The sequence below is a fragment of the Crinia signifera genome, chromosome 5, assembly GCF_055691185.1.
Source record: "Crinia signifera chromosome 5, ASM5569118v1, whole genome shotgun sequence".
NCBI lineage: Eukaryota > Metazoa > Chordata > Amphibia > Anura > Myobatrachidae > Crinia > Crinia signifera.
This window is the reverse complement of record NC_139221.1, coordinates 105902175-105925420: the sequence shown is the minus strand read 5'-3', so window position 1 is coordinate 105925420 and position 23246 is coordinate 105902175. Positions and strand designations below refer to the sequence as shown.

Below are 23246 nucleotides of genomic sequence, written 5' to 3'. Positions count from 1 at the left end.
CTGAATTGTTCTTTTCAGATACAATAACAGAAATGTAGACCTGTGTATTGATGACAAGTGTTGATATTTTCAAATATCTGTGTGTGGGTGAATATTAGTGTTAACTAATACTGTTATGATAGTTATACCCCTTTCACACAGAAAATGAAATACCCGGGTGAAGCAGTTCCATCGGGAATTTCATTAAATACACAGGTCCTTTTTCTGTGTGAAAGGGCACACCTGTGTCGTAAATCCTGTGTCTCCGACCCTGGAATTGACCAGGGTCGAGGACACGGGATTTATGACCCGTGTTGACCCTTTCACACAGAAGAAATACCCGTGTTATTCAGAAAATTACCGGGTAGAAATTTTCAACCCGGTAATTTGTTCTTCTGTGTGAAGGGGGGTCAGGCTGCTCTCGGCAAAATGACATGGCATTTGAAATGCAGTGTATTTGCCGGGATTGTCAGACTCTTCTGTCTGAAAGGAGTATAACTAGCACTTTAATATCCAAGTACTACATTGGGTAATAACATGGCTACCGAATACAGAGAATATTCCTTGCTGGGGTTCTTGGCAAAAAAACATTGGTGCAAAACATGGGATGTGGTCACTATGTCTACAAGCATTAGGTTGACAGTCACTAGGTCAACAAATGAAATATTTCAACCTGCATGAGTTTTTTGTTTCTTAAAGGTGGTATTTTATTCTGTACTTGTGTATTTGCAGGGCGCCCACTAAGCTATTTGCTGATACCGCATTCACACCAGCATAATTTCCCCGGTTGACTAGCACAGGTGTGAAAGGTTCCCAGGCCAAAATCCCGGCAAAAAATGCCGGGAATTCAACCCTGCTATGGAGCAGGGTTGTTCCTGGGTTTAAACCGGGGACCTGGCCAGTGTGAATGGGGTAGGGGATACTTACCCGGGTTGCCAGTCCTCGTGTGCTGTCTGGCTGGGGATCCACACAGGCGGCGGGTGCAAATGACGGGACAGGCGACGGATGAAGATGACGCAGCTCTCTGGCGGCAGTGAGGGCATCGGAGAGTTGCGTCATCTTCATCCGCCGGCTGTCCCTTCATTTGCGCCTGCCACCCGTGTGGATCCCCGGCCTGCATAGAGGACAAGTAACATGGGTGAGTATTCTCGCCACCTCCTGCCCACCTCCGCCACCATCCCGCCGACTGCCCGCCTCCTCCCCACCTCCTGCCGGCCTCCACCCCGCCCCTTCACACATCAGAAAATGCAGGGACTTTTCTGGTGTGAAAGGGGCCAACCCAGGAATGGCCCGGCATGATTCCTGGGCCATATTCCCGAGTGGGTCCCTGCATTTGCTGGTGTGAAAGGGGTATTAGTGGGCTATTCTGCGTAGTGAAATCGCATCGCATGCAATTTTGCGGTGCTATGCGATGCGATTTTCCTTAGTTAATTTTTAGTGCGGATCGCATCGCATGCCATTTGCGGTGCAATGCGATTTTTCACTGTATAAGCACCCATGCGATGAGATGTGATGGTACTTCATTTTAAAAGCACCCATGCTCACTCCCACTATCCACGTCACCCCGAAGCGTGGCGAGCGCAGCGAGCCCGTAAGGGAACGTGGTTACGCGTCCTCCAGACCTTTTCATACCCCCACTATCCACGTTGGCATGGAGTTGATTTTATATAGTGTGGCGTGCGCAGCGAGCCACCAAGCCCGAAGCGTGGCATGTGTAAAAATAAAGCAGTCACTATTTTCCCTGCATAGAAACAAAATAGCTCACCCAAATTATCTCTGCATGTTACATCAGCCCCCCACCCCTGCAGTGCACATGGTCTTATCCATTTGAGAAGAAATTTGCCTTTGTGAGTGAACCAGTGTATAAGGGCCATTATTTCCTGTAGATTAGTGGCTGCTGCTTTGTGCTTCTGATATTGTTTGATGATGACATTCATGCTGTAATCCATATTGAGAAGGGCTGTTTTGTAGAAGGAATACTTCTTACAATTGCAGATTTCGTTATTTACAGCTTCAACTGTGTATCTGCATAAAATGTCTTTTTTATGCCCGTGTAATGCAATGATTATCTCGAAAAACACAGGTGGTGGCTTCAAAACAACTTTTAATTGGCATATATCTGCAGTAGCACATGAGAAAGTGATGCTGAAAAGCCAGCACCTACAGAGAGAGATACATTAGCGCGCATTATAACCTAGGAACCAGAATGCAATGTCTCTATGTAACAATCCTTTCTTTCACTTAGCATTTCAAGTGTTTTCAATGCTAGATGTATTGTTCACCTTTGTCATGCCTATTGCACTAATAAGCGGTTAGTTTCATAATGCCAAAAGTGTTTTGAAAAAGAAAACAGCACTTACCCCCCCATCCCCCCGCACACGGTCTCTCTCGTTACCATGTGCAAATGACATCTTAATGTCAATATAACTCTAATTACTGCAAACATAAATGGAAAGAAAGTCTAATAAAAAAAATGTTATGACCTCAGTAAAGTAAATAGACCTTTTCTGGCTGCTAAGTCTTTCGTTTTAGGATCATCTGCGGTTAAGGCTCAGATAAGTACTGTAAGATCCACTGTAAACATAAAACCAATACAAATGACAGCTATATAATGGCTTTGCACAAAGCCTCTGCCTGTCTACTAACTACAGCTCATTATCTAAATGGACTGAAAGCTTTGGTTTCCTGGTAAAAGAGGAAATAGGCTCAGCCAAGCACCATTATGATTGTATGGGAGTAATGTCATCATTTAAATCTAACAGGACTATTTATCAATCTGCGGGCATAAATTGTTACCTTAATTTATTAATAAAAATCATAGCCATAGTGATGGCATAAATGACAGCTACAATTGGCCAGCCTCAAAGGATATCCGCGCACCCGATACAACTACTCGGTTCATGCATGTGCAGTGTAAATTAAAAAAAAGTTATCAAAATATACATGGAAAAAATAAATTTTGAATGCAATTAACTGCTGGAAACACTTTATTGATAGGAAGAATTTTGCACTTGGAAATGATTTTCTTATGTTATCGCCATCATGAGAACCTTGTCAAATAGGCTTTACTCTATTAACCTTTTGTAAACAATCCCTGCCAAATTTTTTCTCCTGTGAGTGGCTACAACCATCAACAGAAGTATTATCATGTGGGAGGAGTGTAACCAAGGCAACCGAGAGGAATGCTGGGCCCCGTGAAAATTGGGGGCGTGGCCAAATTGTGGGAGACATGGCCGCCTCCCGCAATTAGACCACGCCCCCAAATTATTATGGGGACAGTGAAAACACCCCTCTAATGTCGAGGGGGGGGGGGGTGTTATCATCCCCCCACCCCTTCAGCAGTAGCAGCGCACACCTACAGCATATGCTGTGCTGACAGCAGGCTCAGCATGAGCTCTCACGTTGTCAGTGAGACGCTCATGCTGAGCCTGCTGTCAGCATGCCACATGCTGTACGTGTGTGCTGCTGCTGCCGCCTGGAAGGGATGGAGGGGGCCAGATCAGGGTCCCTGCCGGGACCCTCCAGTAAGCCCAGGTAATTAGTACCCACTCCCCGCCCCTCTCGGCGATCATGGATGTAAACTTTTGTCGTTATCGATGTAACTCTGTTCCCTAATGATAGCAATACAATACAAGGCCAGTGTGGGTTCTCACTGAAACCTCTTATTTCTTATTGCACCCTGAAGTCTCCTTGAGGGGAGAAGCTTAGCAGTAAAAGCTTCTCATTTAGGAGTGGCCAGTCTCTGATAGCTGTGATGTATTGCATTCAATCCCTATTCCCTGCCGCTGGGATGGGGCAGACCTGGCTCTGTCCCCGGCATCCATGGCTCTGTCCCCGACATCATGCCAAGTCTAGTGAGCGCCTCTCACACAGCGCCGGTAACCGCCAGATCCCCTGCGCTGGTGGACGCTGGCAGAGAGGGGATCATGCGGGCACCAGCATGATCCCGCTTTTTTCTCCTTCTACCATAAAATGGGGGATCGTATATAGAAGTTGTTAACATCCACTAGATGGGATTGATAGGTATGGGGGTAGGGGGGTAAAGCGGTTAAGTCAGCAGGACCGCCAGCAGGGATCACATTATGATTAATGGGTTAGCAGAGCCATTTGTTCGTTCCCCATGTTTCCATGTGAGTAGTCGCAAATCGATAGATTCCAGTGGTTCAAAACAATCTGACTGGAGAAAGTCAAGGACTAAAGGTAGGTCCCAAGGAGCTGTGGGAGCCACCACTGGTGGCTGAATCCTAAGTACTCCTTTAATGAACATTTGTAACTCGGACAATAAAGCCAGTTTTCGATGGTAAAATACTGACAAAGCACAGATTTGGACTTTTAGAGAACCGACACAAAGGCCTGCTGAAAGGCCCACCTGTAAAAAGTGAAGAAGACGGCCCAAATTGAACACTGCATTAGGCAATTATGTGGTTGTTACCTCCTTATGGGCCTTTAACATAGTTGGTATAAACGACTTCGGGATTCCCCTCCTTTTTAACAAGTCGGACTCAACAGCCATGCCTTTAAACTTAGCCATTTTAAGTCGGGGTAAGCAGGTCTTCTCGTAACGGGAGGCAGCACGGTTCGTCCTCTAGAAGTTGACAGAGCTCTTTGTACCATGGTCTGCAAGGCCAATCTGGTGCTACTAGAATGACTGATGTTTCCTCCTGTTTGATCCGTCTGAAAAGCCTGGGAATGAGTGGAAACGGTGGGAATAGGTAAACTAGAGAATAGTTCCATGAGGTAGTCAAGGCGTCCACCGCGACTCCCGCTGGATCACGCAACCTCGAGCAGTAGAGCAGGAGCTTGTGATTTTGTCTGGAGGCCATTAGATCGATCTGTGGTAGTCCCCACCGATGGGTCAACTGCTCGAATACCATCGGGTAAAGAGACCACCCCCCCCGGGTGAAGGTCCCGGCGACTGAGGTAATCTGCCTCCCAGTTCTCTATACACGGGATAGATATGGCTGAGAGATTGGCTGCATGTCGCTTTGCCCAAGCAAGAATGGGCCGCACTTCCGGCATGGCTTGTCTGCTGTGGGTTCCACCCTGGTTGTTGATATAAGTTACAGCCGTAGCATTGTCGGATTGAATCCAGACTGCTCTGCTTTGGAGCAGGCGATGCGCTTGCCTCAATGCGAGATGGATCACCCGGAGCTCAAGGATATTGATGGGTATTCTGGCCTCCTGGTATGACCAACGACCCTGGAAATGGTGTTGAAGGACTATTGTTCCCCAGCCTCTAAGGCTGGCATCATCGTTAAGATCGTCCATTCCCATGTTGCAAAGTTGTGGCCTTGTGAAAGATTTTTGGTGTGAAGACACCATTGGAGAGACAAGTGAAGATGTGACCCTGACCACTGTTTTAGGACATCTAGGTGGAAGGTCCTAGAATGGAAACAACCAATTGGAATGGTTACGAAAGAGGCCACAATTTTTCCTATGAGCCGAGTGCAAAGATGAACCAATAGCTTGTGCTCTTGTAGAACCTGTCCGACCAATTCCTGCAAGGACTGGATCTTTTCTAGAGGCAGGAAAACTCATTCCTGAACCGTATCTAGGATTAATCCTAGAAACAACTGTCCCTGAGAGGGTAACAGTTGAGATTTCTTGAAGTTCAGGATCCATCCGTGTCGGATTAGGAATTTGCATGTTTGATGCGCATCTTGTTGTAGCTGCACTGTTGATGATGCTTTGATCAAAAGGTCATCGAGGTAAGGAATGATTGTGATCCCCTGTAACCTCAATGTTGCCGTCCTGTAAGCCATCACCCTGGTAAAGATCCGAGGTACAGAGGAGAGGCCCAAAATTGGAAGTGCATGTCCTGCACTGCAAATATGAGAAATTTCTGATGTTGGTCGCAGATGGGAACATGTAGGTAGGCATCTTTTATATATAGAGATATAAGAAATTCTGCTGGCTCTAGACTTGCAATGACTTACCGTAAGGACTCCATTTTGAATTTCCTGTAAACGATGAAATCATTTAAGTTTTTCAGGTTTAAAATGGATGGTACAGATCCGTCTGGCTTCGGGATGAAAAAAAGACTGAATAGAAGCCCGTACCCCGAAGTCCCTCAGGAACCATTATGATAACCCTTGCGTGTACTAATTTGTATATTGCTGCAAGGAAAATTAGCTGTTACTCTGGATTTGCTGGCAGAGCCATTGTAAAAAAGCGGGTCAGTGGTGGTAATACAAATACAAATTCCAGACTGTAACCTCGGTTGAGGATGTTTCGAATTCATGTGTCTTTGCAAGTCAGTAACCATTGAGTTTGAAAATCCAAAAGACAAGCACCCACTCTGGGTGGGACGGGAGCCCATCATGCCACAGGTTTATCTGTGGGTTTGAGGTTTGTATGACAGGCTGCAGCTGTGGAAGACAGGGAGGTGGCAGGGGTGCGTCTCCCGCTGCCTCTTGTTGAGGCGAAGGATCCTCTGGACATTCCTCTAAGCTTAGTGGAGCCTCCAAAGGACCGAAAGGAAGGCCCTGTAAAGGTATGCTTTGGAGGAGGAGGAGCTGAGGGTAAAAATGGAGATTTACCCCCGGTTGCCGGCGCAATGAGCTTTTACGGCCAAAAAGAGTAGGGAAGGGCCTTGACTGCCTTTTTAATCTCAGCTTCTGCCTGCCATTACCTATGCCAAAGAGGTCATCTTGCATTGATAGAAGAGGCAGATATCTTTGCCGCCAAATCTGATGCGTCCAGGGAGGCCTCATCTAAATAGTCAGCAGATTCCCTTATATGTTCAGCTAGGACAAACATTTTGATCTGGATTGGTTTTCCTGTATAGCAATAATGAGCTGCTCACATTTTTCCATAGCCTTGTTAACCAAGGAAGCTACCAAGGTAGGGCGTAAAAGAACGCCAGCAGTAATATAAATGTTTTTCAGCGAGGTTTCCAACCTACTATCAGAAGAGTCTTTTAAAGTCACTGCCCCTGGTACTGGGAGGGTAGACTTTTTTGACAAGCGAGACACAGAAATGTCTGCTGTGGGAGGAGTTTCCCATTTCTACGGGATTCTAGAGGAAATGGATAATAATATTTTAGCCGTTTAGAAAGTTGGAACTCCGCCGCGGCTGCGTTTGACAGTGCGGTGGCGTTAACAATGGGGGGGCATTTGACCCATCAGGGATACAATGAAAATTGGGGTCTGGGGGGCATTTAACATTGGGGCCAATGTAAAATCGGGTCTCAGGGACCATTTTACATTGGTTGCAATGTAAAAATCACGTCGATCGCATAGCATGCGATTTGGTTGCATGTGATGTGATGGACGCGATTTTTTAGGACCCAATGAATACAATTTTTATCGCTGGCGCCGTGCTAGGAAACAAGTACCAAATGCGCATGCGCAAACACCAACCATCGGAGCTGGGGCCGAATTCGGGTCACACCAAGCAATCCTGAATCGACCCCTTTGTTTTTGTCTATAATGCCTATGGCCCTTATTCACTCGCAAAGGCAAATTCCTTCTCAAATGGACAAAACCATGTGCACTGCAGGGGGGCAGATGTGACATGCGCAGAGAGATTTAGAATTGGGTGAGTTATTTTGCTTCTGTGCAGGGAAAATACTGACTGCTTTATTTTTACACTGTAATATAGATCTCACTTTGAAGTAAAACCCCACCCAAATCTAATTCTCTCTGCACAAGTAACATCTGCCCCACCTGCAGTGCACATGGTTTTGTCCATTTGAGAAGGAATTTGCCTTTTGCAAATGAACCAGAATAAGGGTCAGATTCAATTGTTTTGTGGGCAACTAAAAATATTAAATGCCCACTGCTGCTATTCAATTGTTGCCACCACTGGGCGAACATGAGGTTACACAGATAGTTTACACACATTTCAGCTCACACGTTGGGAGGCAGCGAGTTTAAATTCACCTCCCCATCTGCATGTGTGCCTGAACGGAGTAACAAGTGAATTGCTACTTTGGGCGCCACCTAGTGGAGGCCAGGGAGAGGAACATGCGAAATGGCCCACTGAAAAGTTACCACTGCATCACAAAACTGAGAAATTGTTGTGTACAGGATAAACAAAGTTTCCCTGTTCTTAAAAAAAGTTATATTGGCAAATTTCATGGAAGCAGTTCAACACTAACTGAGATACATATTCAGTGCCCGTTTGCTTCTTGATTCATGTAAGAACATTTAAAGTCAAATAGAAAGAATTATACCATGTGTTATTATAAAAAATATGCAAAGAATTGTATAATCGTATTGTACTACATAATAACATTGATTTAAGAGTCACATCTGTTAGAAGTAGATAAAATGCACTTTCTATACAAATGGTTAAATGTACAGAGTACCAGACAATGTCTTTCTTCTATTTCCTTATGCTCAATCATTCTTGGTTATTCTTTATTCCATTTTTTTTAAAGATTGCTCCTTAAAAGGATAAGTAGTCTTAAAAATATAAGAAAGGGAACAGAACTTATATGATATCATTCATTGCATGGTCAGAAGAGCTTATATACAACAGCTATAGCAATACAACTTTCTGTATCACCAAAGTATTATTTTTCATTCATTCTAGGATTCATTTTGTTGGGAGCCAATTAGCCTACTAGTATATTTTTGGGTTGTGGGAGGAAACCGGAGTACCCCTAGGAAACCCACGCAAGCATGCAGAGAATATACAAACTCCACACAGTTAGGGCCATGGTGGGAATCGAACCCACGACCTCAGTGCTATGAAGCAGTATTGCTAACCACTACACTGTCCGTGCTCCACTACACCATCCATGCTGCCCTCTTATTTTCTGGAAGGTGCTGAATAAATAAGAAATAGACCTTGATAAAGACCACCCAGATGAAACGCGTCAGTGCTGTACTGCTTATTTGTGCAAAAAGGACTTTATCCATATGTCTTTTTTTCTGCCACCTGGTGAGCTAGCCGGATTTTTGTTACTCTCTCATTCTCACATTAAAATCTGTGTTATATGTTAAACATCAGGTCCATGTGCAAACTTTATAACAATACATTTTTATGAATAAAAATATTGGATTTTTTTTACTAACATCGTGGCAGTAAATCTATATAAAGATACCTTAATGTGTGGATTCTCATCCTGTCTCAGCCTCTATATCTGATTTCTGGCACTAGGTGAACCCATAAAGGACTGCTTTGGAATACCACCCATAAGTGAAGGACTGTGCAAATATGATAAAAATTTCCCTTCCTTCCATTTATTAAGACTGTATCACACATATTGTGTATTTTGTATTTTTTCTTTTGCATTTCAAATATGTGGAAATTGGTTTAAAGAGCATAGAATCTGGAGAACGGAGGATGGATTAGACCAGTGGTCTCCAACCTTTTTCGGGGTGCGAGCTACTCGCGGCAAACTGAACCACCCGAAGAGCTACTAAAATAAAAAAATTAAAAAATCTGCCTAATACCAAATAATGCCCTTTACACATTATGCCACACACTGTAATGGCCCTGACACACTATGCCGCATACATAACTGTGCGTGCCAAAAATTGGTGTAGCCACATAGGGTGCATCCAATGAAAATGGGGTGATACACATATGCCCCCAATAGTGCAATGCCATATACACATATGCCCAAATAGTGCCAGATACACATTTGCCCCCAATAGTGCCAGATACACATATGCTCCCGCGGTGCCAGGTATGCCCCCACAGTGCCAGAAAAAGGAATACCCCCACGGTGCCATCTGTGCCCCTATGGTGCCGGATATGCCCCCACAGTGCCAGCAAGTAGTATGCCCCCACAGTGCCAACAAGTAGTATGCCCCCACAGTGCCAGCAAGTAGTATGCCCCCACAGTGCCAGCAAGTAGTATGCCCCCACAGTGCCAACAAGTAGTATGCCCCCACATTGCCAGCAAGTAGTATGCCCCCACAGTGCCAGCAAGTAGTACATTATGCCCCCAGTGCCAACAAGTAGTATGCCCCCAGTGCCAACAAGTAGTATGCCCCCACAGTGCCAGCAAGTAGTACAGTATGCCCCCACAGTGCCAACAAGTAGTATGCCCCCACAGTGCCAACAAGTAGTATGCCCCCACAGTGCCAACAAGTAGTATGCCCCCAGTGCCAGCAAGTAATACAGTATGCCCCCAGTGCCAACAAGTAGTATGCCCCCAGTGCCAACAAGAAGTATGCCCCCAGTGCCAACAAGTAGTATGCCCCCAGTGCCAACAAGTAGTATGCCCCCACAGTGCCAACAAGTAGTATGCCCCCAGTGCCAGCAAGTAATACAGTATGCCCCCAGTGCCAACAAGTAGTATGGCCCCAGTGCCAACAAGTAGTATGCCCCCACAGTGCCAACAAGTAGTATGCCCCCACAGTGCCAGCAAGTAATACAGTATGCCCCCAGTGCCAACAAGTAATACAGTATGCCCCCAGTGCCAACAAGTAGTATGACCCCAGTGCCAACAAGTAGTATGCCCCCAGTGCCAACAAGTAGTATGCCCCCAGTGCCAACAAGTAGTATGCCCCCACAGTTCCAGCAAGTGGTATGCACACACACTCACACACAGCACACTCACACACAGCACACTCACCATTGTGTCCGGTGTCGTCCTGCAGTGTCAGTGTCTCCGCTGCCGCAGCTTCTCCTCTTCTCGGGGAAGGAGAGCACAGCACAACGTACGTCTCTCCTTCCCTTCACTTCCTTGTGACTGGGCCGTCCATCGGCGTCAATCAAAGCTCGCGGGCCGGCTCCTGATTGGCTGCCGGCCCGCGAGCTCTGATTGGCGGATAGGCGGCCAAGTGACAGGGATGCTCAGTGAGGGGTAGGAGAGACGCTCAATGCGCTCTCCTCCCCTCCCCTCTGGCTCATAGCGTTAGCGCAGGCGGCCGCGGCAGGGAGAGACAGGCGAGCGGGCAGCAGAGTGGTCGAGCCACCCGATTCGCTGCCGCAAGCTACCGGTAGCTCGCGAGTGACGGGTTGGCGACCACTGGATTAGACCCTGGATGTAAGAATTGATTATATACTTCCCCGCTTTGATAATAAGGGAGTCTGTGGGGAGCCTAACTGTGGGGCGCTACTCTTTCCATATATTTGTATACATTGTTTCTCCTTCCAGGCTGATAACAACTGGCTTATACCCCTTTTACACCGCCGCAAAAACCCGGGTCATCGGCGGGTCAGCAGCGACGTAAATGGGTCATGCCGTGTCCCTTTACACGGGACTTCTATCCAGGTCCTGACCTAGAAAGAACACGGCTAGGACCTGGGTAGAGGGCGGTGTAAACGGGTATGCCGGGTCATCTGACTCGGCTCCCATTTACATCAATGGGGCACATACAACGTGCGAAGAGGGGGCACACACAGGAGATGAATGGATGCCTGTGTGCACCATCCATTCCCCTCCCGGACGGGGGGGGGGGGGGGTGTGCACAGGGCTGGGGGCAGCTCAGCAGATTACCTTAGTGCTGGGCTTTCCCCCACCGCAGCGGGTCCCGGGGGCGGCGATCGGAAGCTGGGTCCAAAAACCCAGGTGCAACCCGGCATTTTGGTATAAAAGGGATATAAGTGTACGCTGCCTCTTCTCTGCACAATAGATTTTATTCTTTTGTTTTTTACTGGTAAGTAGAATCTTGGGCAACATCTCATCTATAATAGAACTCCTATCTTAGTAAATTTACCCTTGGGTTGCTGGGTATATAAGCAAAATTGAATCGAAAATGTATGGAAATTAAAGGCATTTGATTTTGTTTTGATCCCGATGCATGGCCCCGCAGCATTAACTATATTTTACAGATCGGTACTAAAAAGTCTAAATCAAATGTATACATGGGGCCGTGTAATTCGATCCAGATTCATTCGGGATCGAATCGGGATTGAATAGTAAGTACATCGCACAGTGTGTACACCCCTTGAGTTGTACAGTGTCTGCATTAGATAAGATAACAGAACAAGCTTTGTACTTAAAAGACAGTCATTGTAATGTTTTTTTCTTCTTAGCCAGTAATTAGATATAATTCATGCCACAAAGAAAAAATGTATCAACTGTATCAATTATATTTTACATATGGCTAATGGGCTACCTGTAACGATCTTTGTTTTGCAGATCACATAGTGGTATAATTGGGCTGACTCAGGCCTGGCTGGTCACGCACTTCATACTTCCTGAAAAACAACTAGTGGTGAAATGTATCATTTAAAGGTGCAGTGACAAAATCACAATGGGAAACATAACTGATACTTTAAGTCCAATTAATTAGTGAGTGTATTACTAAATTGCCAAACACATATGCTTAATATGTCACTTACTTTACTTATAACAAAGAGACAATTAATGTGTTCCTTCATTTAAATTAGTTCTTTTATTTAACACAATTCCACTGCATTTTGAAGGAAGGGAGATTTTCCTGCATGGTGTTTGCAATTCACAGGTTAACACATTTTTTGCTGCATACCTCCCAACTGTCCATTTTCTCACGGGACAGTCCCATTCCGATGGTGGGAGGCAGTTGGGAGTCCCCTGCCACACGCTGCTCTGCTCAGAGCAGCAGTGAATAGATGCTGTGCATATGCGCGCACAGCATTTGTTCACAGGAGATAGAGGGGCTGGGGTGCATGGACAGCAGTTCACAGAGCTCTCGGCATGCCCCCAGAGTGGTGAAAATGGGGGGCGTGTCTCACAATCCATTACTTGCTCTTTTTTTCTTTACTCCCACCTCAGAATCAGGAGCACCTGAGAATTTATTTTATGCTACAGTACATTAAGTATTGCATGTTTTATAAATTATGATGATGTTTTTGTTGGTGAATAATAAGTATATTTATCATTTTGAGTGTCTTACATGTAGAATTTATCAGTGATAACATCTTGATATGGCTTTTTGCCATAGAAAGCATTTAGCATCACGTCCTACTAATTAACAACAGGTATACCACAGATACATCGTTGACTTCAATTACAGTACCTCTACTTTCATAGTTTACCATGTTAACATAGCCTGCTGTGGGGATCGGTGGTGTATGCTCAAGAAATCTAAAGCTTCTCTTTCCAATGCACAGTAACACCTTCTTGATGGGGCGTTCCCTATTCCATGCAGTGGAGAATGCTTTGCTAGATCACAAATATTACAAATTGTTGCTTGGGAACCAACAAAACATTTTGTTTCCCAATCTCATAAGGTCCATTTTCTCCAGACCACCTTCCAAAGATATTGCATGTGTTCCTGTGTCTTACGTTAAAGGGATGCTTTGCTAGATCTCCACTGGGCCAAGTACCTATATGCATGCTCCACCTCCAGGGCCACCCAGACATCATGTGGCCCCAGGTCCTGAGTGAGTGTAACCACTAGAGAAGACACACTATGTCACCTCATTTTATAAATGACTACTACTTGTATGGTGTGTTCCACCACTAAGCATGATTGCTGCTTATAAGGGGGAAAGTTACATCTCTGCCCCACCCCCAAGCCCCTGAAGAAGCCCAAGTAATCTGTACCCTCTTGGCTTTCCTGGTGGCTGCTAATGTTTTCTGATCAGTGGAGGTCTTTGTAGCTTTAGTATGGCAATGACGGGGAGAATTTCCATTTATCCTTGATGAGCATTTTAACCCCAGCATACTGTTAAGCACAATGAATGACTGATATCAGTTCACATCAGAACATTAAATATCCTAACTCTAAACATGATATAATATGTGTTCCAGTGCTTGGTACCTGTAGACCACACCGCTTTACAATTATTAGCAGTACACTCATCACTTATCATTTGGCTTTCAGTGTTAAGTGAAGGAAGTGTCTCTTAATAAGCTGTCATAGGGTTCGTTTGGCACTTTGTATTGATTCTGACATGAGATTCAGTCGGTTATCCAGCAAGGTACATCCTTTGATTGGTAGTATGCTTTGTGCCATTTGTCATCTCAGCATTTCCAACTGACCTTTGCCCTTCTTTGATAAACACACAGCATATTGTAAAAAATAATAATTAATCAATAGAGCTTTTAATTATCTGCCATGATGGCACATCTAATCATGTAGCTGAAACTAGGCACTTAAATAAAGCCAGACTAAAGTTATTATATAAACTATGTGTTTAACATATATAATGGGCCCCATTCATCAGCAATCAATTGTGATTGCTGATGTACAGGTATGGGGGCCATAACTGTTAAGATTTGACGGATTTTGTTTTATAGAGCAAAAAATGTAAATAATTAAACTGGTCCAAGATAAACAAAGTTGATCAAAAATAAAGGTATATAAGGTCATGCAATTCCTAAAAAGGTTCCTTAATGAGTTACACAAAATATAGTTGACTTTGAGAAGGCTTAGGTCACTGCAGGAGCTGTATGGAACTTTGAATTTCAGAAAGCATAAATGCAAATTATATTCTTCATACTGTGCGACAAAAGTTATTTTTTTACTGACTAAAAATGTTTTTTTATATTGTGTCAGGCTGTTTCTGTGGTGTTCATCAATATCACAGTTAATTTCATACTATCTAGTTGTGCTATTTTTTGAATGCATACTGTATATTGAAGCCAATAACAGGGCAATGCAATTACAGAGCGTCTTCCAACTCTATAACTTGCGTAGGGAAATCTTTGCTACATAAGCTAGGTATCAAATGAATCTATAATATCATTATCCGGTCAATAGGACAATCTATTAGTCCCCAGGCAATATGTTAGCACGTGAAAAACTTTGACATGGTCTAGGTCGACACTAACAGAAAGTCAAAACAAGCAAAAGGTTGTCAATGGTCAACATGGTCGACCTATTGACTGTTGACTTAGACATTGATGACCTAATAATCCACACCCAATAATATCACTTTAAGATCTGGTATACGTACCTTTGTGTTTATAAACTTTTTGGAGGGGGGAGGTTGGGATAATATTGTTTTCTTTTTGAAGCATGGAGACATAAATTTCTTTCTTTTTAGTAAGTACATTTACAGTATATAGCATAGATATACCCTTTATTGAATACTTTATAATACCATAGTTTATGTGTAGCTAAATGAAGGGGTTACATTATATTAAATATGAAAGTTTGATGTAATGGCTAAACGCTTGCATAGTGCGCCTTTCAGATTTGGGGGTAGATGTATGAAGCAGTGATAATGGAGAAGTGATAAAGCGCCTGGTACTTGATCACCGGCCAATCAGCTCCTGACTGACCCTTTTTAAACCAAGCCTGTAACTTAACAGTTAGGAGATGATTGGCCGGTGATAAAGTACCAGGCACTTTATCACTTCTCCTCCCTTATCACTGCTTCATACATCAACCCCGTGGCCATTTATCCAGGTGCACAACTAATTTCCCTCTGCCACCTATTTCCCCCTTCCCTCACACATCAGGCAGAGCTAGGGCCAGAGGTAGGGTGTTTGGCAACCCCCCTGCAAATGCTTTTCTGTTAGAATCAATTTGCAGGGCCAAGGTGAATGTTTAACTCAACCTCACCATTACAGGTAGTGGAACATAGTTTTACACCTCATTTTCTCCCCACTTTAACTCCTGTGCAGGGCAGGCGACAGGGGGGGTCAAAGGGGACACTCATACCGGGCCCCGACCAGTTGAGGGGCCCCAAGACTTTGAGGGACTCAGGGTCTGAAAGCATGGCTGCCTAATCACTTGTCTGGCTACCTGTACTAATGAGTTTAGCGACATCACGCAACACACTAAACCACACAACACACAATGCTGTGCCCTCCCATCTCTGCCCCCCGTATTATATTGCATTTTAAATATTAATTATCTATTTACTTCTAATAATAAAAAAAATACATTCAATATGCAATGTAATAAGAATCCGCGTTCGGCGTTGGGGGGCCCCCCCGAGATATCAGTGTTCCGGGCCCCAACATTTCTGTTGCCAGCCCTGCTCCTGTGTATGTATGTAATATTGTGTAGGATAGCAGGCGGCACTCAAAGATGACTTCATAAATGATTCCAACGCATGCAATGAGTTTTGAATGTTTCAGAACAGATATTACCCATACCGAGTAAAATATGTTTTAAATCGTTGAAAGCTCATTCCTTATATTGGAATGATTTATTAGGACATCTTAAGACATCTTTGAGTGCTGCCTGCGATCCAACACTATTGTTAGTCTAGCCCAGACTTTGGAGGGCACCGAACGCAGCTGTTTCATTTACAGCAAGGTAGTGTCGGCATTGGTTTTATATTCACATGACCATTAATTCTCTGTGTACATTTTTGTTTACTTCTGCACATTTCTACAGGTTTTATATTATTTACTGTATATTGGTTTATTTAGATTTATGTTTAGATTAGCGACATCTTCTAGAACCAGTTAAAATGGATCTGAAATCTCCAGTAGATAGGAGAAACATAATACAGCCTGTTATTGAATTGGCCTAGGGCTGCCATTTGCTGGTGAAAGTACAAAATGCACATCTACGCTCTGTACACTGTGTACCTCATTTCCAGAAGAAAACTCCAAAAATTAGTATGTTACCTAGATTTGCAGGGTTTTATAGCAAATATTCTTACTTCCCATGAAACTTCAGCCTCAGAACAAACACTACTCAACCTTTACATTAACATCTATATATGTAAGGCATAAATGACCTGATCACAAGGGCTGAACTGATGCACAAATCAAATGGAGAAAAAAAATCCCAAATCATTTATACGTTACTAATATCAATAAAATAACATCTCATGTTTGCGCCTACTCTGCAAAAAATATATGCGTCCCTGTGTACTCGCACAGGGCCGAATTGGGCCCCGTTCCCGATTGTGGAGGTCTGCGCATGCACATAGTCGCTTATGTGCAAACCCTCGAAGCGACCGCCTTTGGCGAGTTTCACACCCGCCAGGGCATTCGCATAATGAAAGACAGGCAGTGAGCAGAGGTCGGCGGGCGTGGCCATGGAAACGCTGGGTGTATCCCTGTGAACAGAGACTGCTCGGGGTGGGTGGCTGACATCAGCGCCCATTCCAATTTCCCACAAGAACGGCCAGGATATAAGTAAGTCCAGGCTTACTTTTATCTGCGAAGAGTGAAGAAATCATTTGATAGCACCCACAGAATGATTTCTCCTCTGTGCGGACGCATGCGAGCGGATGGGTAAGTGTACACATCTGCTGGCATCGTGTCACGAGGATTCAGCCAGCGGGGTGGGTGTGCGTTCGGTGGGGTGGCTTTACCTGCTCACTAGGCAATGAATATATGCAGCCTAGCGAGCGGGTCTAAATTACGCCCTGATACCCCTTTTACACCTACAAGCCGGGTCGCATCCCGGCTTGTGACCCCTTTCACACTAGCGTCACCACCCAGCATCTGGGACATCTCCCAGCACCCGCTATTGCATTGCAGTGAACGGTTCCCGCGTCGCATCGACCCAGTTTACCCGTTTACACTGCACAGCGAGCCGGGTTGAACACGTGTTCACCCATGCTCGCTACTTGGGTTGAAATGCTGGGTCTCAGGAACCAAGTCATTTCAAATGGGAGCGTTTACACCACCTGCAAACTCAGGTTATTTAGGCTGGTGTAAAGGGGTATCAGTAAGCAATGTTCTGCTTAGTTCCTTCTTTTGTGCCACAGCAACCTTCAGCTATTCTGCAGTTTTCACCATATTGCCCTGTGCACCTGCACAATTTGCCTACACAGAAGATATTGTGTTCCTCATCCATGTTTCCCTGTGATTCCAGTTTGTGCACGTGGTCATAAGATGAGACATTAATCTGTACTAAAGATAATTCAAATGAGGTAAAACTTCTGCCTGTTCTGTAGTTCAGACAATGGCCCTTATTCAGATCTGTTCGCAGTACAAATTTGGGTACTTGTTTCCTAGCACGGCGCCCGTCGTATGCCATTGCATACCATTAGTTAAGGTATGCGATGGGACCCGATGGGACCTGATATTAGGGTTTTAAGAGCTTACTGTACAATTTTAACATCGCACTACATGCCATTACAATAACATGCGATGCGACGCGATCAGACCCGATTTTACATTGTACAGCCACCCTGATGGGTGATTACTATTTTAAATGCACCCCCAGACCCGATTTTTAATTGTACAGCCACCCTGATGGGTGATTACTATGTTTAATGCACCCCCATTGTTAACGCCACCCCCACTATCAATGCCAACCCAAAGCGTGGCGAGCGCAGCGAGTCCGCGAGGGGCGGCGGTACGCGTCCTCCGACCTTTTCATACCCCCACTATCCACTTCGGCGTGGAGTTGATTCTAGATAGTGATACATGTGTAGTAATCCGCTTTCGTTCGCCACGCTTCGGGCTCGCCACACTATATAAATGGTTTTGCCCATTTTGAGAACAAATTTGTACTGTGATCAGATCTGAATAAGGGCCAATGTTTTTCTTTTACATAATGTTGAGATATGTGGAACGATTTTTAGCATACCTCCCAACTTTGTCAGTTTAGGATGCGGGACGATGCTGCTGCGCGCCGGAGGAGTGCCCAAATTTTCGGGGGGGGGGGGGGGGGGGGCGCCTATAATCGCGGCTCTTCCGCGAGGCCACGCCCCCATTTTGCCGCTATGGGGGCATGACCCAGAGGCTCTGTGAGCCTCTAGCCATGCCCCCAGCCCCCTGGCTGCGGGAATAGATGCTGTGCGCATGCGCACAGCGTTTATTCCCCGCTGCTTAGCATCTGACTGGGGGGACTCCCAACAGCCCCCCCACACCGCGAGACACTGCCGCCCGCGGGTGGGACAGCGGGACAGGCCCTGACAATCGGGACTGTCCCGATAAAATTGGGACTGTTGGGAGGTATGTTTTTAGAGACAAGAGGGCTAGTTTATTAATAATGCTGCATAGCATACTACTAGAAAAATGGCGTGAAAAACCCAGAGAGCCAGATAGATCCAAATTGCCATTTTTCATCTTACAAAACAAAACACTGTGGATGAGAACATTGTCACACTTACCCTTTCTTCCTCTTCTCTGAAGTCTGGCATAGTGCTGATACACAAGCTGACTGCTGTGATGGCCACAAAAGACACTGACAAACAGGCAAAAATCTTCCCAGGAATCCCTGAGTGAGGGTTCTCCACCATGTCCCTGAGATGCTTCATACATTGGGCCAAACGTCCACTGTCCTGCAAGGCACTTTGAGAATTCTCCTTGGAGCTGCCAAATTCGCCCTCATACATCCTGGCCTCAGCTAATTCCTCTTCCTTCTGCTGCAGCTTCCTAAGGCAGCACCACTCCAGTTGTTCCTCCTCTATTCCCCAGTAGATAAGTTCATCCTGAAAGGAAAGGGCACACATCTCCCTTAGTATCCTCAGCTTCCCAGCTGCCAAAAAAGTCATAATAGTCCTAAAGGCACATGGGTTACGATCAAAGAAGAACTCATTGCAATTGATGTCATAGTCATCACAAACATCCATGATTTCATCATAATTATTACAGTCTCTCAGTTTTCCTAACCGTGCCAAAGGACAGTCTTCCAGTGTGGTCCATGGGATCCGGTATTTGATGCCACCTACATTGATGATTATATGTCGCAATCTGTCCTCTACTTGTCCTCTGTAACATCTTTCCTCTCCGGGGTGGAGAAGTTTAGCTGTTTTGTAGAACACTCCTTTCCTTGTCTGCACTTCACATAAGTTCTCCACATTTTTGATCCTAAATGAGGTGAAGTCCGACTCCGCTTTTCCTGCCAATAATGCCATTTCTTGATACATTGACTTCCTTCATTGAACCAACCACTTTTTACAGAAAAAAGAAAACAAGTAGATGCTCTAAAATACAAAATAGCTGCCGATCTGAAAGAAAAGATAACATGTTTAAAGGTTTGGTGCAGTATATGGAAATTAAGTGCATGAAAATAAATGTAATGCACATAGCAAATTAAACATTACTCTGTTTTACTTATGATTGTATAAGAAAGAATTATCACAATTATTGATGTCTTAAGTTCTTTTCCAGCACATGCCCCATGGTTTAAATGAGGGATAGATGATACGCATCTGAAATTATAATAATGTAACCTCTTTATCATAAGGCTCTTTTGCTATTTTCTAACTACACAGAGGATAACTTTATCATTTATTACAACAGAGTAGTATTATTTGATATCCAAGAGTGTATTTAATCTATTTCTAACAGAACAGAGATCAGCAACCATTGGGTTAATTGAACTACTGGGACTTGTGTTCCCACACGGACATTCTGTGAGACTTTATTAGCGCACTTTCTGTATGTTTTTTTCATATATATATACAGGTTGAGTATCCCGTATCCGAAATGATCGGGACCAGTAGAATTTTGGATAACGGATTATTCCGTATTTTGGAATATTTTAATATTTCAATTATGTATTTTGAAGTATCTTGCATTTATGCTGTATAAACACATAAAATAAACACAAATATATTTTATTACCACATAAAATACACACAAATATATTTTATTTGTTCAAAAAACAAGGTTTCAAAACATGAAACAAAATTTGTGTACTATCTCAGACACTGAATTTGAATGCCAAGCAATCATTTTCTTGCACATATATAGTACCAGTTACATATCATGTCCTCAGTAGTGCTGTTACATATGTCCCCAGTGAGTTTTTATCTAAACAAATTTTTTTTTCCACTTTCTGGAATGTATGGTTTTCGGAATAATTCAGATAACGGATATTTGGATACGGGATACTCAACCTGTATATATATATATATATATATATATATATATATATATATATATATATATATATATATAGCTGTCTGTGGGGTGCTGCGGCACAAACGGAGACTGACACACGGCGTAATCAAGCCAATTTAATGTGGAACATCTCTATGTCCAACGTTTCGGGGTCCCGTGTGCCCCGTTTTCACATGAGGTGTTGGTGGGATTACAAGGTATGTCTTTATGTTATGCTTGTTGTTCCTGATGAAGATGTAATTGAGTACATCGAAAACTTTTGGACATAGCACTGCGTCCTTTGTCTTTATTCTCTCCGAGTGCTGTTCACCATATTACTACCCTATAAAGGTTTTTTGTGTTAGTAGGTGTGCTGCCTACCTGGACACATTATATATATATATATATATATATATATATATATATATATATATATATATTAATAAACAGGTTTATTTCATATACTGTATTACCTTTTTTTTTTTTTTTTTGGGATGCCACAGAAATACAAGCACTATAAACTATATTGTGGTCAGTGGGCATACAAATGTGAACTAGAAGGTCTCAGTGAAAAGTGTTTATCTGTTAAACATTATGGAAAGAATGGTGGTAAAATATTATGTGTACTTTCCATATCCTAATATTCTCTATAGTGATAAGGGAGATTCATCTTTTAAATAGTATGTAACATGGCCATGTCACTGGGCGAATCTCTCTCCTAAACCATAGAAGCTCATGTCGGTGTGTCACTGAAGTAAGCTGCGCCATGTTGGGAATACGGCTCTGCCTCTGACATGTTCTTGCCCAGGGACTTTGTTTCTGACCCCCCACCGCACCCCACCCACCCACCACAACCACCCCTACTAAATGAAAGCACATAATATACTTTCTAAATGTAACTCTGGTCAATGATTAGGTCTATTGTTAGTTATTCCATCAATTTGAGCACAGTCACAGGTCTTGTTGTATACAGGTTGAGTATCCCGTATCCAAAATGCTCGGGACCAGGAGAATTTTGGATAACGGATTATTCCGTATTTCGGAATATTTTAATATTTCAATGATGTATTTTGAAGTATCTTGCATTTATGCTGTATAAACACATAATATACACACAAATATATTTTATTACCACATAAAATACACACAAACATATTTTAATTGTTCAAAAAACAAGGTTTCAAAACGTGAAACAAAATGTGTGTACTATCTCAGCACTGAATTTGAATGCCAAGCAATCATTGTCTTGCACATATATAGTGCCAGTTACATATCATGTCCCCAGTGATGCTGTTACATATGTCCCCAGTGAGTTTTTAGCAAAAAAAAATAATTTTTTCACTTTCTGGAATGTCCGTATTTCGGAATAATTCGGATAACGGATATTCGGATACGGGATACTCGACCTGTAGTACATTCTCAGCCACTTGCACAGTTACAGTGGTACAGAACACTTGTCATTAACTAGAATAGGGCTGATTATGCAAAGTATGAATGGCTACTGCTACTCTGTTCCTTTGGGTAAGAGCCAAATCACAGAGAGCTTTGGCAGTGTCCGCTAAGCCGTAAAGGATACAAGGCTGTTTCTTGGACTGAGACGTTTGAAGTGACGAAAAGAAACGCATTTGCACAGAATACAGTTAGGGGAATATTTATAATATATGGGGCCAAAGGTAGTAAGGTGTGAGAATCCGAAAGGGAGAGATTTTGGGAGAGTTTTCCCATTTTTGTAAAAGCGGCAATCAATTACATGTCAATATCAACCTGGTTGTTTCTGTGTAAATGATTGCCGCTTTAAAAAAAATGGGAATACTCTTCCAAAATCTCTCCTTTTCTGATTCTCGCACCCTATTACATTGGCCCATGATCATTTTGTCCCATTAAAGATCACTTTGTATTTGTAAAGGGGGGGCTCCCAACATGTGCTGAAGACAACCCCATAATGTATTGTAAACTACTTCATTCTACAACATGCCCCACAATGCTTAATATACCCCCACCACAACATGCACCACAAGGTCCTATTATGGCCTCATATGCCCTCCCACCTCAAATGCATCGCGCAGCCAATTACTGCATAATATGCCCTCCCACACACACAACTTGCAACACACAGTCCAGTTATTGCTTAATATGCCCCCCACACGGAACATGCATCACAGAGCCCAATTATTGCTTAATATTCCCCTCCCGCTACACTACATGCATCACAGCCCAATTATTACATAATATCCCCCCACACAACATAATTATTAGTTAATATTCCCCCAAACCAAAATGCATCACACAGCCAATATATTGCTTTATATATTGCTTCCTACAACTTGCTACACAGTCCAATTATTGCTTAATATTCACCCCCTCCCCCAACAATGTACATCACACAGTCCACTTATTGCTTAACTAGTCAGAGAAATACTTGAATTGATCCATCAGATGCCATCAAGTGTCCATTAGCATTCAAAACACTTGAATTCATTGGAACTTATTGGCTGGAGGACCATTTATTGTAAAGAATGAGATTTACGTAGCTAAAACTTGTAAATGGGCCCTTTAATGTGAAATTCTGTGAGGGTTAATACGTTTGTCAATATGTAAACTCAATCATTAAAGAAATGAAAGTTAAGTTTAGCTCATCTGTGTTGGCCTCTTATTCACCTCATGTATGAGAAACCTCAGAACT

At 43.6% G+C, this 23246-nt stretch overlaps 1 protein-coding gene across 2 annotated transcripts in view; it reads right to left on the bottom strand.

The window, feature by feature from the left end:
• Positions 1 to 23246, bottom strand: part of KCNG2 (potassium voltage-gated channel modifier subfamily G member 2) — a 148933-nt gene that overhangs the window by 49699 nt on the left and 75988 nt on the right. For both annotated transcript variants that reach the window (XM_083187789.1, XM_083187788.1), the window contains one exon: positions 18847 to 19686. In XM_083187789.1, the coding sequence (XP_083043915.1) occupies positions 18847 to 19605 (759 nt within the window). In that variant the 5' untranslated portion in view covers positions 19606 to 19686. The remainder of the gene's footprint in view (positions 1 to 18846; positions 19687 to 23246) is intronic.